This window comes from Akebia trifoliata, chromosome 5 (genome assembly GCF_017979445.1).
Source record: "Akebia trifoliata isolate Shusen 1 chromosome 5, ASM1797944v1, whole genome shotgun sequence".
Lineage (NCBI taxonomy): Eukaryota > Viridiplantae > Streptophyta > Magnoliopsida > Ranunculales > Lardizabalaceae > Akebia > Akebia trifoliata.
This window is the reverse complement of record NC_141379.1, coordinates 31,828,556-31,841,752: the sequence shown is the minus strand read 5'-3', so window position 1 is coordinate 31,841,752 and position 13,197 is coordinate 31,828,556. Positions and strand designations below refer to the sequence as shown.

Genomic DNA, 13,197 nt, shown 5'->3' with positions numbered 1-13,197 from the left:
CACTTGTATGAAAAATATATTTTATTTCCATGACAAAATGATGAAATGCATTTTTTCTTTTCGGCTCTTCCTATCTTTTATTCTTATGTCTCTTTCCCAATTCTCCTATTGTACTCCCTGTTTGCAATTTCCTAGTTATATGTCACTCAACTGCTTACAAATAAAAAGTTGTTAAGGTACAGTGATACACCTATTATATTGCAATCGTATAGAAAAATGTGTTTTTTCCACAATAAAATTATGATATGCAATTTTCCGTATAATTAAGAAGAGGGATTGCCTTTTCAAGAGAAAATTTACCTCTTCCAATGAAAATTTTCTAATTTTGTGATCTCGGATGAAGTGAAGTGGGAGATAAATGACAAGATTTCCTAGAGTAACTGACTCAATTGACCCTGCTCTCCCAACTCGTCTTCTCTTCCTTTCTCCAGTCTACATTGAGTGAGGCTAGTGAAGTCCAATCCGCAATAAGGACTGAAGCGACCAGTGCTTTTCGATGGGTGGAAATTCAACCACATATGTGCTGCTCGATCCTGAGAGAAGATAAACGTCTTGTTTCGTGGGGATAAAAGATGAAGCTGGATTTCAGGGGTGGAAGGTTGCCCGAATGGAATTGAATCCTGCCCACACTCAGTCAATGGGAATCAATCTACCGACTGACACAATTATTTCTCTTTCCTTTCTACAATTTTTACACCTTTATTCTCTTCGATGACCTAGGATTTTAGTTAAAGATCAAACATTTTGAGAGGGTATTGAAAAGAAAGTATTGGGTGGTAAAGGAAGGGTCAAGAGCAACCTGATGCCTTATCCCTATTTCCTTCTTTTTGTTATGGTTTTTGAAGATTAGTTTGTTTTTTTAGGGTTTCAAATCTAAGGCTTTGATTTATTCAATCATCAATGATAAGAGAACATTGTTTGATTAAAGCTGTGTGTTGGTTAATTTTGGATGCTCCATATTCTTCCTGTGCAATTTTCAAACATAATCCTTAATTTTCCTTTTAATTGATTGGTTGGATGGAATTTTGGTTGATCATTTTTATTGATAATATGCGTTTGTTCTCAAATGTGTTTATGACTCATGTTAGCCAGCCCTGTTTTTATTAGCCATTTATATGAATTTACCATTGTTTATTGTAGTCACTACCCTCTTTTTTCTGATCAATATCAGACAAATTCCTCATTCATGCATGATATGAGCCAGAATATTTTTGACAAAATAAATTGGGATTTTTCAATATTTGAGACAACAGGAATTCAAGAATATATATTGTAACATAAGTTGTTTTTACGAATATCATGTTTATTTACTTCTTTTGATACATTCGTGTCTAATTGATTCTCTTGCAAACCCAGTGCGGTTTTAGACTCATAACTGCATAATCGCAGCTTCCTTTTTAAGCTAATAAGGTTCTCTGATGATAATTATTATCTATGAAATCTTAAGTTTGTTGCGGAAGGTCCTTGTTGTGTACTTTCTGCTTTATTATTGCCTTCTGTTTAAAGTAGGAGGTGACAGAAGACACAGAAAGATTTGAGCTGAGGCGCCAGATGCTGGTCCGATAGTTTAGTTCTTGACCCTCTCTTCCTTTATGACATTAGTCCAATCATATATTTTTTTACTCAGACATCACATACACTGGTTTATTCCTGTTATTGGTGTTTCCATATACTATATTGATATTCATCAATCTTCAACGTTGGCTTTCCCCTATTTTGGTGTGCCTGTATTTTTGGAGTAGGTTGAGTTTTGAATGTGGGTTATTGTGCGTAAGTATTGTGTTATAAATGCTGATGCTATTGGGCACTTTTTTATTTTTTATAAATATTGTTAAAGCAGAGATAGACATGAATTGGAGTTGGATTTCAAGAGATTCTGGGAAGAGTTCCGATCGTCCACCTCCGAAAAGGTTTTATCTCTTTGTAACATTTAGTTAATTATTGATTTATCACTACCATTATTTTTTATTACCGAAATTGCGAGTTCTAACGGTTTGTAAATCTACCATGCAGGAAAAAGAAGCGGCCTTGAACATGGCTGTAGATGTTTTTTGTAGATTAGTGAAGCAGAAAGCTAATTTAGCTCAATTAGTCACCATGTATGCATGCGATTCTCCTCTCTTCAATTAATTGACTCAACCGTAACTTTCTCTTATGCCCACATATTTGTGAAAGTTGTTTCTTTTTGGGACAGGATTCTTGTTATTCATGTAAATAGAGGCATTATGATGACTTGCAGGTTTCCAGGATATTTCAAAGAAATTATGATCCTTTTTATTGAGTATATCTATATGTCTTAACCTTTGTTCAATCACTTTTTACCATAATTTCATAGTGGTGCTCATAAGTTCAATATCTTGATGTTGGTACTATGTTGTAAATACCTTTATTCTTATATATAGGTAATACTATACTTTATATCCATTCATCTAGCATTTTTTGCCTTTAAAACATTATTAAATAGGCCAGTTAGCCTGGAAAGTCCAAAACTTCCCATACATGTTCATACGATTTTTTATTAAATCGGGATTTCTTTGAATTATAGCTAATTTTTTCTAACTACCCCCCCCCCCCCCCCCCTCCTCTCCCAATCTGATTTTTTTGGGCCTACACATCCACCTGAATTTTTTTCCAAAACTTTCCTGGATTTATCTGGATTAACCTAGTTTACCCCCAGCAGTATAATTGCCGAATCTGAACGTGGTTATCATGGTGGCACTATATATATATATTTAATACCACATTACTCTTCAAATTACTTAAAAATCATCATCCATGAAGCTGTTGATGTAATGCCACTAGCCTTGTGCATCATTTGCAACACCAATGGTTGGCTTGTCATGACTCATGACCCTTCAAATACAATCAAAATACATGAAGATCCGATATCACAAAGAACCCCAAGACCAGGAAAATGGAAACAAAGTCACAATTAAAACTTCAGAACCCTAACCAGATCTCCTGGAAAGTCAACCGTGTCAATAGATACTTTCCCAAATGGTTGATTTTCCAGAAATCTACTCTCAAATAAACCAAACTAAACTAACAAATTGATGAAGAGGATCGAGATTACAATGGATATATTGAATAAAATAGAGTGATTATTTGAAGAACCTTTCCTTTGACAAGGCAACTGTAGGGGGGTCTTCCTAGAGAGTTGGTGATACATTATTGCTAATATAATTACTAAAGACCATGTAGGTCCTCTGGATTTTGTTATTGAAGTTGATCAAGCTCCCTATGGCCATCATCTGTTGAAACTCCAATCCTAATTGATCTATCAACCCTTAAATTTTTGTGGAGAGAAGGGGAGAAATATAGAGGGGGATGCATTTGGGGAGGTGCTGTATTTGTGTTCCATTTTCCAAATATTCAATAACATGCGTTTTAAGCATTTTGGTTAAAATATACGTGCTCCATCTATTTCCATACTGCTGAAAGTTGGACAAATTAAAATTTTCCTATTAAGTATGGCAATATTTAAAAGGGAGGGGACTGGGGTATTTCTAATTTTACTGAGGAAATTTCAAGGTAGCTTACACCATCAACCTTCACTTGGTCATTATGGCTTCTTGTGAGATATACTCCTATTGGTATGTAAATTTAGTTAACTAATTTCTACAGTGTTGAAAATTCACAGGTTAGTTGAAGCACACATATTCTCCTTCGTTGTGGGAAGAGCATTTGTAACAGATATTGAGAAGTTGAAAATCGCTAGCAAGACAAGATCATTGAAAGTTATTGAAGTCCTAAGATTTTTTTCAGAAGTGACAAAGGTTTGCCTTTGGATTCCTTTATCTGGATGTTTCCAATTTCCTGTGAGATAGAGTGTTATTTAAGTAATGTTAATGGATGCCTCTGTGTAGGATGGCTTCAGTCCTGGTTCAAATTTGTTATACGCCGTGGAAGTCCTTGTATCTGGGGTAAGATTGATTAACTATGAGCTTTTGTGAGTTATATCATCATAATCTGTAAACTTTGTTAACTTGACAGTGGTAATTATAATTAGATCATCATATTTCCTCTCTCTCTCTCTCTCAGTTTGCAAGTGCAGCTTTTTTTTGTCCTTTTTAAAACTGAGACCAACTACATCATTTGGCAGTTACATGTGTTATATTGAGGTACAAGTCTTTGGTTGTTTCTAGATATTTTAAAATGGTTGCTTAGCGACGTGTCCTTGATGATCATCATCATATTTCAGAAGCCCAAAAGCTTTGGTTATTCCACATGGGAAGAGGTAACATGTTGAATAATCAGTGATCCTTCCCAAACTTTATATATTACCAAAGTGCCATCAATCACGTCTATGTTGGTTGTAGGATTGGGTAGTCTAAATGTCGCACCTTAGTCCTCCATTGGGGGAAAGCTACAGATCTAAGGCCATATGGGATCCTCTAGTCTAGGGTATTATCAAGAGACTAGCTTCTTGGAAAAGAGCTTGTCTTTCTAAAGTAGGGGGACTCCCTAATATTCATAGCTCTATTTAGTTGCCTATTTATTGTTTTTTTATTGTTGGGACTTGTATTAACACCCTTGGGCTTCAGGCAATAACATGAAATTTTGGGATGATATTTGGTGTGGGAATAGACCTCTTTGAGGGGCCTATCCAGTTATCTATTCAATTGGTAGCAATAAAGAGTGTGTTGTTTCAGATTGCTTGATTTGAGATGGTAATGGATTTTCATGGAATTTGAATCTTATTAGAAATCTTAATGATTGGGAATGTTGGAAGATACCGGCTCCCTATTGGATTGTTTGCCTAAGGCCGAAATAAACTTTAGGGGAGGTTCAAAGATTTTGGGAATGGTCTTTGAATGGCCAGTCCTTGGTGTGTTTGTTCCACAAGGTGATTTCTTCCTTGGATAGGGGATGTGAGGATGCTTCTATGACCTAGTTTCCAGTTAATGCTGTTTGGATTAGACAGCTATGCTCAACAAGATCCTGGTGGCTAATCATCTTAGAAATAGAGGGATGACTATTCTGAATGTTCTCTATGCAAAATTAATGAAGGATGGAGCATCTTCTCTTCCATTGCCCTCTTCCTTCCAAGGCTTGGGAGTGATTTCTATAAGCTTCCGAGTTTTTTAGGGTTCAACCTTTTGGTATTTCCACTTTAATTGAGAACTGGTTCACTACGACTTTTTCACCTCCATGTGACCATTTGTTATGTTGTTTCGTGGTTTATCCCCTACGTGATTTGTTGGCGTCGTTGGAAAGAGTGCAATTGTAAATTGTAATTTCAAGGGACAAAGAGTGAAAGTCATTTTCTACTGGGAGTTTATTAATCATTTCATGAGTGGTGTTGATGCAAGGGAAGAAGAGAAAAATGGTGGTTGGGATTGGGTTAAGGATTTGTACTAGGATAGGATAAACCTAAAAAGTAAAATAAATATTTTTGCAATTATTGTAGGGTAGAGAAAAAGGGTTATAGGTTAAGGTTTGTAAGGTAAGGTAATGATTAAAAGTTAAGATTTATAAGGTAATGGCTAAATGTTAAGAGAATGGGGAAATGATTAAGGGTTGAGGAAAAGGGTTTTCAAGAATCAAGAATTCAAGAAAGCTAAAGAAAATGAATAAAATAAAGATTAGAAGTAAAGAATGTTATATTGGACTCACTCCAAAATGGTCTCATACCACACCTATTATTGGGAAGATCAAAGCTCAAACTCTGTTTTTATTTGTCATTCTTTGTTAAAAGAAATCCTAATACAATCTATATATAAAGAAAATAAATCCAAGAATCCTAATCAAACTAAAATACCAAATAAATAACTTAATTTCGTAACTTTCTCTTTCCTAATTTTTCAACTGTAATAAATTTTAATAAAAGAATAACTAAAGTTATTAAAATGCCCCTAAATATTATACTAAGACTACAAGCCAATAAAACATGAAAATAAGCTAAAAAATATAAAAATAAAGTCCTAAAACAACTCAAAACTAAAAAATAACTAATCTAAATCAATCCTGAACAATAAATCTAGACCCAATTAAGTGAACACTTATATAATTACAAATTTTTTGTCGGAACCCTTGACTTGATTTGTGTTCCACATTATTCTCTTCTAGTTGGAGAAAATTCGTCCTCGAGTTTTAAAGTACTTGAGAATGATCATGACAATTTTTGGTTTATCATTTTTGCCAAGATTCTTCCTCGTGTCTTGATGTTGTGTTGAAGTTGAATCATTAACTTCAAATTGCGATCTTCTATCGTGGCAAAGTCTTCATTGTACCCGTCTGAGATGATTAAGTCAGTTTCAGGTAGTGATGGAGTAACTACATCATAAACAAAAATTGTTGATGTTGTCTCCAAAATATCTTCCTTAGGTTCTTTTGACGTATTTTTCACTTCATGATTTTGTTCATGCGTTGATTCTAGAGTTGTAGGCACACCATCTTCTTAAGCTGATATCTGATCTATCTTTTCTTCAATCTGCTCTTGGATTGATGGTACTACAAGAGTTGATTTCCATGGATATACTTTGAGTAGATATTGTCTGTCTAAAGTAATATGTATATTATTTCGCTTTGCATCAGACGTAGCTTATACATGTGAGATCCAATATTGACTCAACACACTATGACAATCTTTTAGAGGAACCACCTTGCACTCAGCACCATGGATAAAATTTTCTTGACTGAACTAAACGATGAAGTCATAATCCCGATATCCACAATAAGTCTTATTTTCAATATTCTGCAATATCTTCTCAGAAAAACTTGTAGAAATCAAGTTTTTCTGATATTCATCACTGCATAATGCCCTGAATGACTTCCTAGAAGATAAACAAAACTGATTTTGACTTATGATGCCATCTCTATACATTCTAGGTTTAACTTTGATATCAAATTTTATGCAGGATGTTGGGGGAAAAAAGTAGGAAAAGGGTGGTTGAGGATTTTTGGTTTGGGATTGGATTAAAGATTTGTGCTAGGATAGGGTAAACCCAAAAAGTAAAATGAAAATTTTGGCAATTGTTGTAGAGTAGAGAAAAGGGTTAAAGGTGAAGTTTTGTAGGGTAAGGAAATGATTAAAGGTTAAGATTATAGGGTAAGGATTAAAGGTTAAGAGAATGGAGAAAAGGTTAAGGGTTGAGGAAAAAGGTTTTCAAGAATCAAGAATTCAAGAAAGTTAAAGAGAAAATAAAATAAAATAATAAAGATTAGAAGAAAAGAATGTTAAATCAGACTCACTCCAAAATGGCCTTACACCACGCCCATTGTTGGGAAGATCAAAGTTCAAATCTATTTTTATTCATCATTATTCGTTAAAAGAAATCCTAATACAATTTATATATAAAGAAAATAAATCCAAGAATCCTAATCAAACTAAAATTCCAAATAAATAACCTAATTTCGTAATTTTTTTAATTTCCAATTTTTTTGTTTGTAACTTTCTCTTTCTTAATTTTTCAACTTTAATTAACTTAAAAGACAAATTAAAGTTAATAAACTGCCTCTAAATATTATACTAAGACCATGAGGAAAAAAACATGAAAATAAATCTAAAAACATAAAAATAAAGTCCTAAAACAATTCAAAATTAAAAAATAAATAATTTAAAATAATCCCGAATAATAAAATGATAGATCTAGACTCAATTAAGTGAAAATCTAAATAATTACAAATTTTTTGTCGGAACCCTTGACTGTTGATTTGATTTGTGTTCTGCATTTGGTGTTTGCTACGAAGACTTGGTTTTCCGATGGAGGCATACTACATCTAAATTTTCTTATTATTTTTTGTTTCTCATTGTTTGTCTCTTCTTTTTTGCTGGTTGTAATTGTTTATTGTAACTTTTAAGTATCTCTCTCACATGTTATAATCGTGTTTATTCAAATTTGAGATTGTTTTTGTTGCTTACAGCCTATTGACAAGCAATCTCTACTGGATTCTGGGATTCTATGCTGTCTCATTCATATCTTAAATGCCCTTATGTGCCCTGATGGGACCAGTCAAAGGCAACCGACAGCCAGCTCAAAAGAATCCAATTTAGTGGAGACAGGTTATGATGGGGATGTGGGACAAGTTCGCCGGCTCGAGGTAGATTTCTGCTTATGATTTCAGGCACTCAGTATAGGTCACATGCCTAGTTGGATTTCTGATCACTATTTAATTTTTCTGTTGTATGTAAATTTTAGGACCCAAGTTTGTCTTTGGTATATTCCTGTGACTTGGTCATAGAAATCATTATGTTTGCCTTTAAACACAGTTGAATCGGAAGATAAAGATATTTATTCACTTATTCAGGCTTTCAAGTTTCGTTCTACAGTTGCTGTTTTGTGTTATACCATATTATTTCCTCTTGAGGAGTGCTTGGAAAATATCCTAATTTTGTTAAAATTTTAATGATAATTTTGTTCACTTCTCTGAATTATAACCATATTATTTCCGTGTCGTTATCATCTCTATCGACGTCTTGTTTATGTTTGCATCTCCCAACAAACTGGGGGCAGGAAACACCTAGTCCGTGTGATGTTTCTCCATCTGAGCTTTAAATTCCTTCTTTTTAAATAGCCACCAGGAAAACAAAATCCAGTTTTACTTTCTATGAGTGCAATACAGTTCTCCCATACCTCCAAGACTTGTATTTGTGAAATAAGGCTTCTCAAGACTTTTTTGAATCCAAATAAATTGAAAAAAAAAAAGTCTTTCATTAAATATTCTTTGCTGGCTTTCTATTACTCATTTCTAGGTTATAGTTTTTACCAATTAAAACTGTGATCCTGTTGAACGCTTTGTTACATTATGACATTTCCTTTTTGGATGTTAATGTCGTTGCCTATTCTGTCCAATACTGGGGTTTGGGTGTAGCCATTGACTTGGACAATTATAATCTTCAATTGTGTTGGACACAACACTGATAAGCTTGCGTGGTGTTTACTTAGGAAACTTGTAAACCATGGCAACCAGTATCTTTTTATGTTTTTTGTTGTTTAGGAAGGAAACAAATACCCTTTATAACCAACCTGCCCTGAATTCCATATCACCAACAGATTGATGTTGGACGCAGTGTAACCAACTATAGGTGAGGTGACCCTAGATGAACCCTTTGGTCTTTTAATATGATCGAATATACCAAAAGTGCATTTAAGATTATCATTTAAGGGAAAACAAACATTAAACTGATCTTGGTGGCATTATGGCCAAGTGTTGTGGCTATCTACATCATCAAAGCCTTATCCCAAAAACCTGGAGTTGGCTGAATGAATTCAGCTTCTCCATTCACTTTTTATGAGGTCATTTCTTCCAAGCAATGTGGCTATAAAAGCTTTAATAAATTTTATATTTGAACTCCATCCAATTAGAGATTTCTAAGTATAACAATTACCGCAGTCTCTCTATATAGAAGAGTGTTACTGAAGGATAACAAAATTGTGAATTTGGCTAATTTTTCTGTAAATTTTGATCATTCAGGTAGAGGGAAGTATAGTGCATATTATGAAAGCGTTGGCAAGCCATCCTTCAGCTTCACCAAGTTTGATTGAGGATGATTCACTTCAGTTGCTGTTTCAGATGGTTGCAACTGGGTCCCTGACAGTTTTTTCTCAATTCAGGGCGGGTCTTGTTCCGTTGCACACCATTCAGCTTCATCGACATGCCATGCAGGTAGATATTTTATCACATATATGCATAACTTTTTATGAAACGAAAAAGAGCCAAATTAAGTATAATTCCATTTCAAGTTCCTGATATTTCATATTTATATATTTGTCTAAAAAATGTTTCAAATTTGTAATCATTATTTTCTAACGTAATACAGATACTTGGTCTTCTTTTGGTCAATGATAATGGAAGCACAGCGAAATATATACACAAGCATCATTTGGTATGCCATTTTAATTTTTTGAATGCACAATTTGTTTCTAATTCTGACATATTATGATGAAATTGTTAGATCTTGCACTTAAAAAGGACAAAAAATAAAATAGAAGAACGGTATGAAAATTTTGGGATGCACACTATCCTACATTAGCTTTCTTTTATTTTTTCATTTTACATCATATTTATGAGCTGTCCTATGAAATTGTTATTTTCTTCTTAGTTTTAGCAACTTGTTTTGGTTTGCTTATATCATACTATTTGTTGGTTAAATAGTCCTCTTGGGCAGTCCTGGTGCAACTTTTATTCTGCCATACATATATTGTAGAATGCTTTTACGTAGCAGTAAATAAAATTTCCATATCATTAGTTGAGTTAGAGCTTGGAGGTTTCCAGGCTTCCAAAGCTATAGTTCTCCTTACCTACACGATCCGATATAAAATGAAAATCCTCAAAAAGAAGCCCTTAATTTTGTCAAATGGTTTGCTTCAGAATCAAATGAACCTTAAGATGCTTATGATGACTTTCTGGATTGATGCTCATTCCCAGCAAAGATACTGTTCTTTGTTGTCAAAGCCTTGCCTAGACCCAGCATAGCCCCACACTTCCCGCTTAGACCATCCAAGCACCTAGGTCTTACCTGCTTTAAGCAGGGTTTCAAAAACTGGGGTTAAAATGATACTTTTATGAAATAATTTTGTATAAGTTGTGTTTTAAAGGGTATTTAATAAATTTTAGACCATATGGGATTTCTCAAATATTTAGCTAAACTTGTGAGGTGTGTCTGAGATTAAAAAAAACAAGTAGGTGGCATGTGCAAAAGCACATGTATGGAACAATTTAGGTTTTATGCACGACTAAAATTACCTAAGGCTATTTCGAAGTTAGTATAATAAAAAGATATTTATGTTATTCTAGGAAAAACTAAAAACTAACATGGTTATAGGGTCGTGGGATTGTAATTTTATTCATTTTGAAAAGGATGACCTTGATAATAATAAGTTGGATGAAACTGTGGGGGCAGTTTTGGTCTTCCAAATTTTTGTGTCAAAAAACACTTATTCAGCTTTATCTTTATTATAATAGCAAGGATTTGTGAGGAGCATCAAATTACTTCAGTACTTGCGGTCAAATTTTTTTCATTTTTCTTATATATTAGTTGTGTTGACTTTATTGAATCATTAATTTTTTTTTTCTGCTTAGCCTGGGCCCTGCTTAGGCCCCGCCTAGCACTTTTAACAACCTTGATACTGTTATTCCTTTCCTTTCAGATGCCTCAACAAACAACAAAGGGGGTCAAACTCCATAAAATCCTTCCTCTTGATTTAAAAGCTTGATATTACTAGCTTTGAAAAGAGATTTCTTGGGATTTTTCCTTCCCAAGCGCATGATGTAGAGCAAAGCTAGAGGGCATGTGAACCATATATTTGTTCACTGTCCTATGTCTAGAAAGCTTTTTATACTCATTCTTTTGGATCATTTACTGGAAGGGTGGATCCTTTTGGTAGGGTGGCATACCATAGTCATTTTTGACAAAAGAAGCAGAAATTTTGGTGGTGTGCTCTCACTATTTTTTTTATTTAAAATCCTTTAAATTTAAATACAACTAAAATATCATATTATTGTACATGTGTATGAATTTGTCCACATTTTGGCTTGAAAGTACACTGACCGATGAGCCTGTGTCCCAATACATCTTACTGGTGATTTTCTGGTATCATGTCCAGGTGAAAGTTCTTTTAATGGCTGTCAAGGATTTCAATCCCGAGTGTGGTGACTCGGCATATACTATGGGCATTGTAGACTTGCTACTTGAATGTGTGGAATTGTCATGTAGACCTGGTTAGTGTCCAATTATTTTTCTCTCTTGCTTTCTTGAATCAATAATTATTTCTATCTTTCTCTTGGTTGTGTTTGGCACCATAAATTTGTATATTTAATGTTGCAATAGTTCTGGCTGTCTGTAATGTAGGCATATAGCTTTACTAAAGTTGGATTGTTTTGGATTACCACTAATTTGGCAGCAATTCATTTTGATTTATAGAGGCTGGTGGTATCAGGCTCAGGGATGATATACATAATGCCCATGGTTATCAGTTTCTTGTCCAGTTTGCATTGACACTGTCCACCTTAAAGAAAAATCAGGGTGGTCAGTCTTTCCATGCCGAGCCTTCTGAGGAAATTACTGGTTCGGATGGTTCCCATACATCTTATAATGCAGGGGAACATGATTTCACAGGAAGAGGAGGGGACACCTCAGCGCCACAACTTTCTCCATCATTGTCTAGGTTACTTGATGCTCTTGTTAATCTTGCACAAACAGGTCCGACTGAGCCTACTGGATTATTTGGTAGTAAAGGCTCTAAATCTACTCATATGAAGCCTAGTAACCATGGAAGAAGTCGTACATCATCTTCTGATAGGCTTGGTGATGAAAGTTGGGATAAGGACAATACTAAAGTTAAAGATCTTGAAGCAATCCAGATGTTGCAAGATATTTTTCTCAAGGCAAACAACATAGAACTTCAGGCAGAAGTATTAAGCAGAATGTTTAAGATATTCTCAAGCCATCTTGAGAACTATAAGTTGTGCCAACAGTTGCGGACGGTGCCTCTCTTCATCCTAAATATGGCTGGCTTTCCTCCTTCGTTGCAGGAGATAATTTTGAAAATTCTAGAATATGCTGTAACTGTTGTGAATTGTGTTCCGGAACAAGAATTGCTTTCTCTTTGCTGCTTATTGCAGCAACCAATAACATCTGAATTAAAGCATACAATTCTTGCCTTTTTTGTGAAACTGTTATCCTTCGATCAGCAGTATAAGAAAGTTTTACGAGAAGTAGGTGTTATGGAAGTTTTATTAGATGACCTGAAGCAGCACAAGTTTCTGTCTGGCTCAGAGCAAGATAGTAGAAGCCCTGGACAACATGAAAGCAAGTCTAGTTCAAGCAGCTTCAAGAAACACATGGACAGTAAAGATGCTATTATCTCTTCACCCAAACTCTTGGAATCTGGTTCTGGAAAGTTTCCTCTTTTCGAAATTGAAGATACAATTGCTGTTGCATGGGATTGTTTGGTCTCCTTATTGAAGAAAGCTGACGCCAATCAATCGTCATTCCGATCATCCAATGGAGTTACTGTTGTTCTTCCACTTTTGGCATCTGATATTCATCGTCCAGGGGTGCTCCGGACATTATCGTGTTTGATTATTGAAGATGTTTCCCAGGTTTGTGAGCATAATTAACGTTTTCTCCTGCATGCTTGATAGGTTAGAACTTAGTGAATACTATTTCGAAATAATTTCCTTTGGTTCTACAATTGATTGCCATGATTTTGGCTTTCTCAATTATGCTGTCATGCATTAGCAGGATTGCGT

General features: G+C 34.6%; 1 protein-coding gene across 3 annotated transcripts in view; it reads left to right on the top strand.

Moving 5' to 3' along the window:
• The window catches only part of LOC147402232 (protein SPIRRIG-like), a 28,974-nt gene that overhangs the window by 1,757 nt on the left and 14,020 nt on the right, over positions 1–13,197 (top strand). For 2 of the 3 annotated variants that reach the window (XM_086443811.1, XM_086443810.1), the window contains exons 3-11: positions 1,841–1,910; positions 2,014–2,099; positions 3,641–3,776; positions 3,867–3,923; positions 7,867–8,043; positions 9,418–9,609; positions 9,764–9,829; positions 11,550–11,664; positions 11,867–13,047. In XM_086443811.1, coding sequence (XP_086299937.1) covers positions 1,841–1,910; positions 2,014–2,099; positions 3,641–3,776; positions 3,867–3,923; positions 7,867–8,043; positions 9,418–9,609; positions 9,764–9,829; positions 11,550–11,664; positions 11,867–13,047 — 2,080 coding nt within the window. Of the gene's footprint in view, positions 1–1,840; positions 1,911–2,013; positions 2,100–3,640; positions 3,777–3,866; positions 3,924–7,866; positions 8,044–9,417; positions 9,610–9,763; positions 9,830–11,549; positions 11,665–11,866; positions 13,048–13,197 lie in introns of those variants that run through there. The other variant, XM_086443812.1, reaches the window with a different exon arrangement.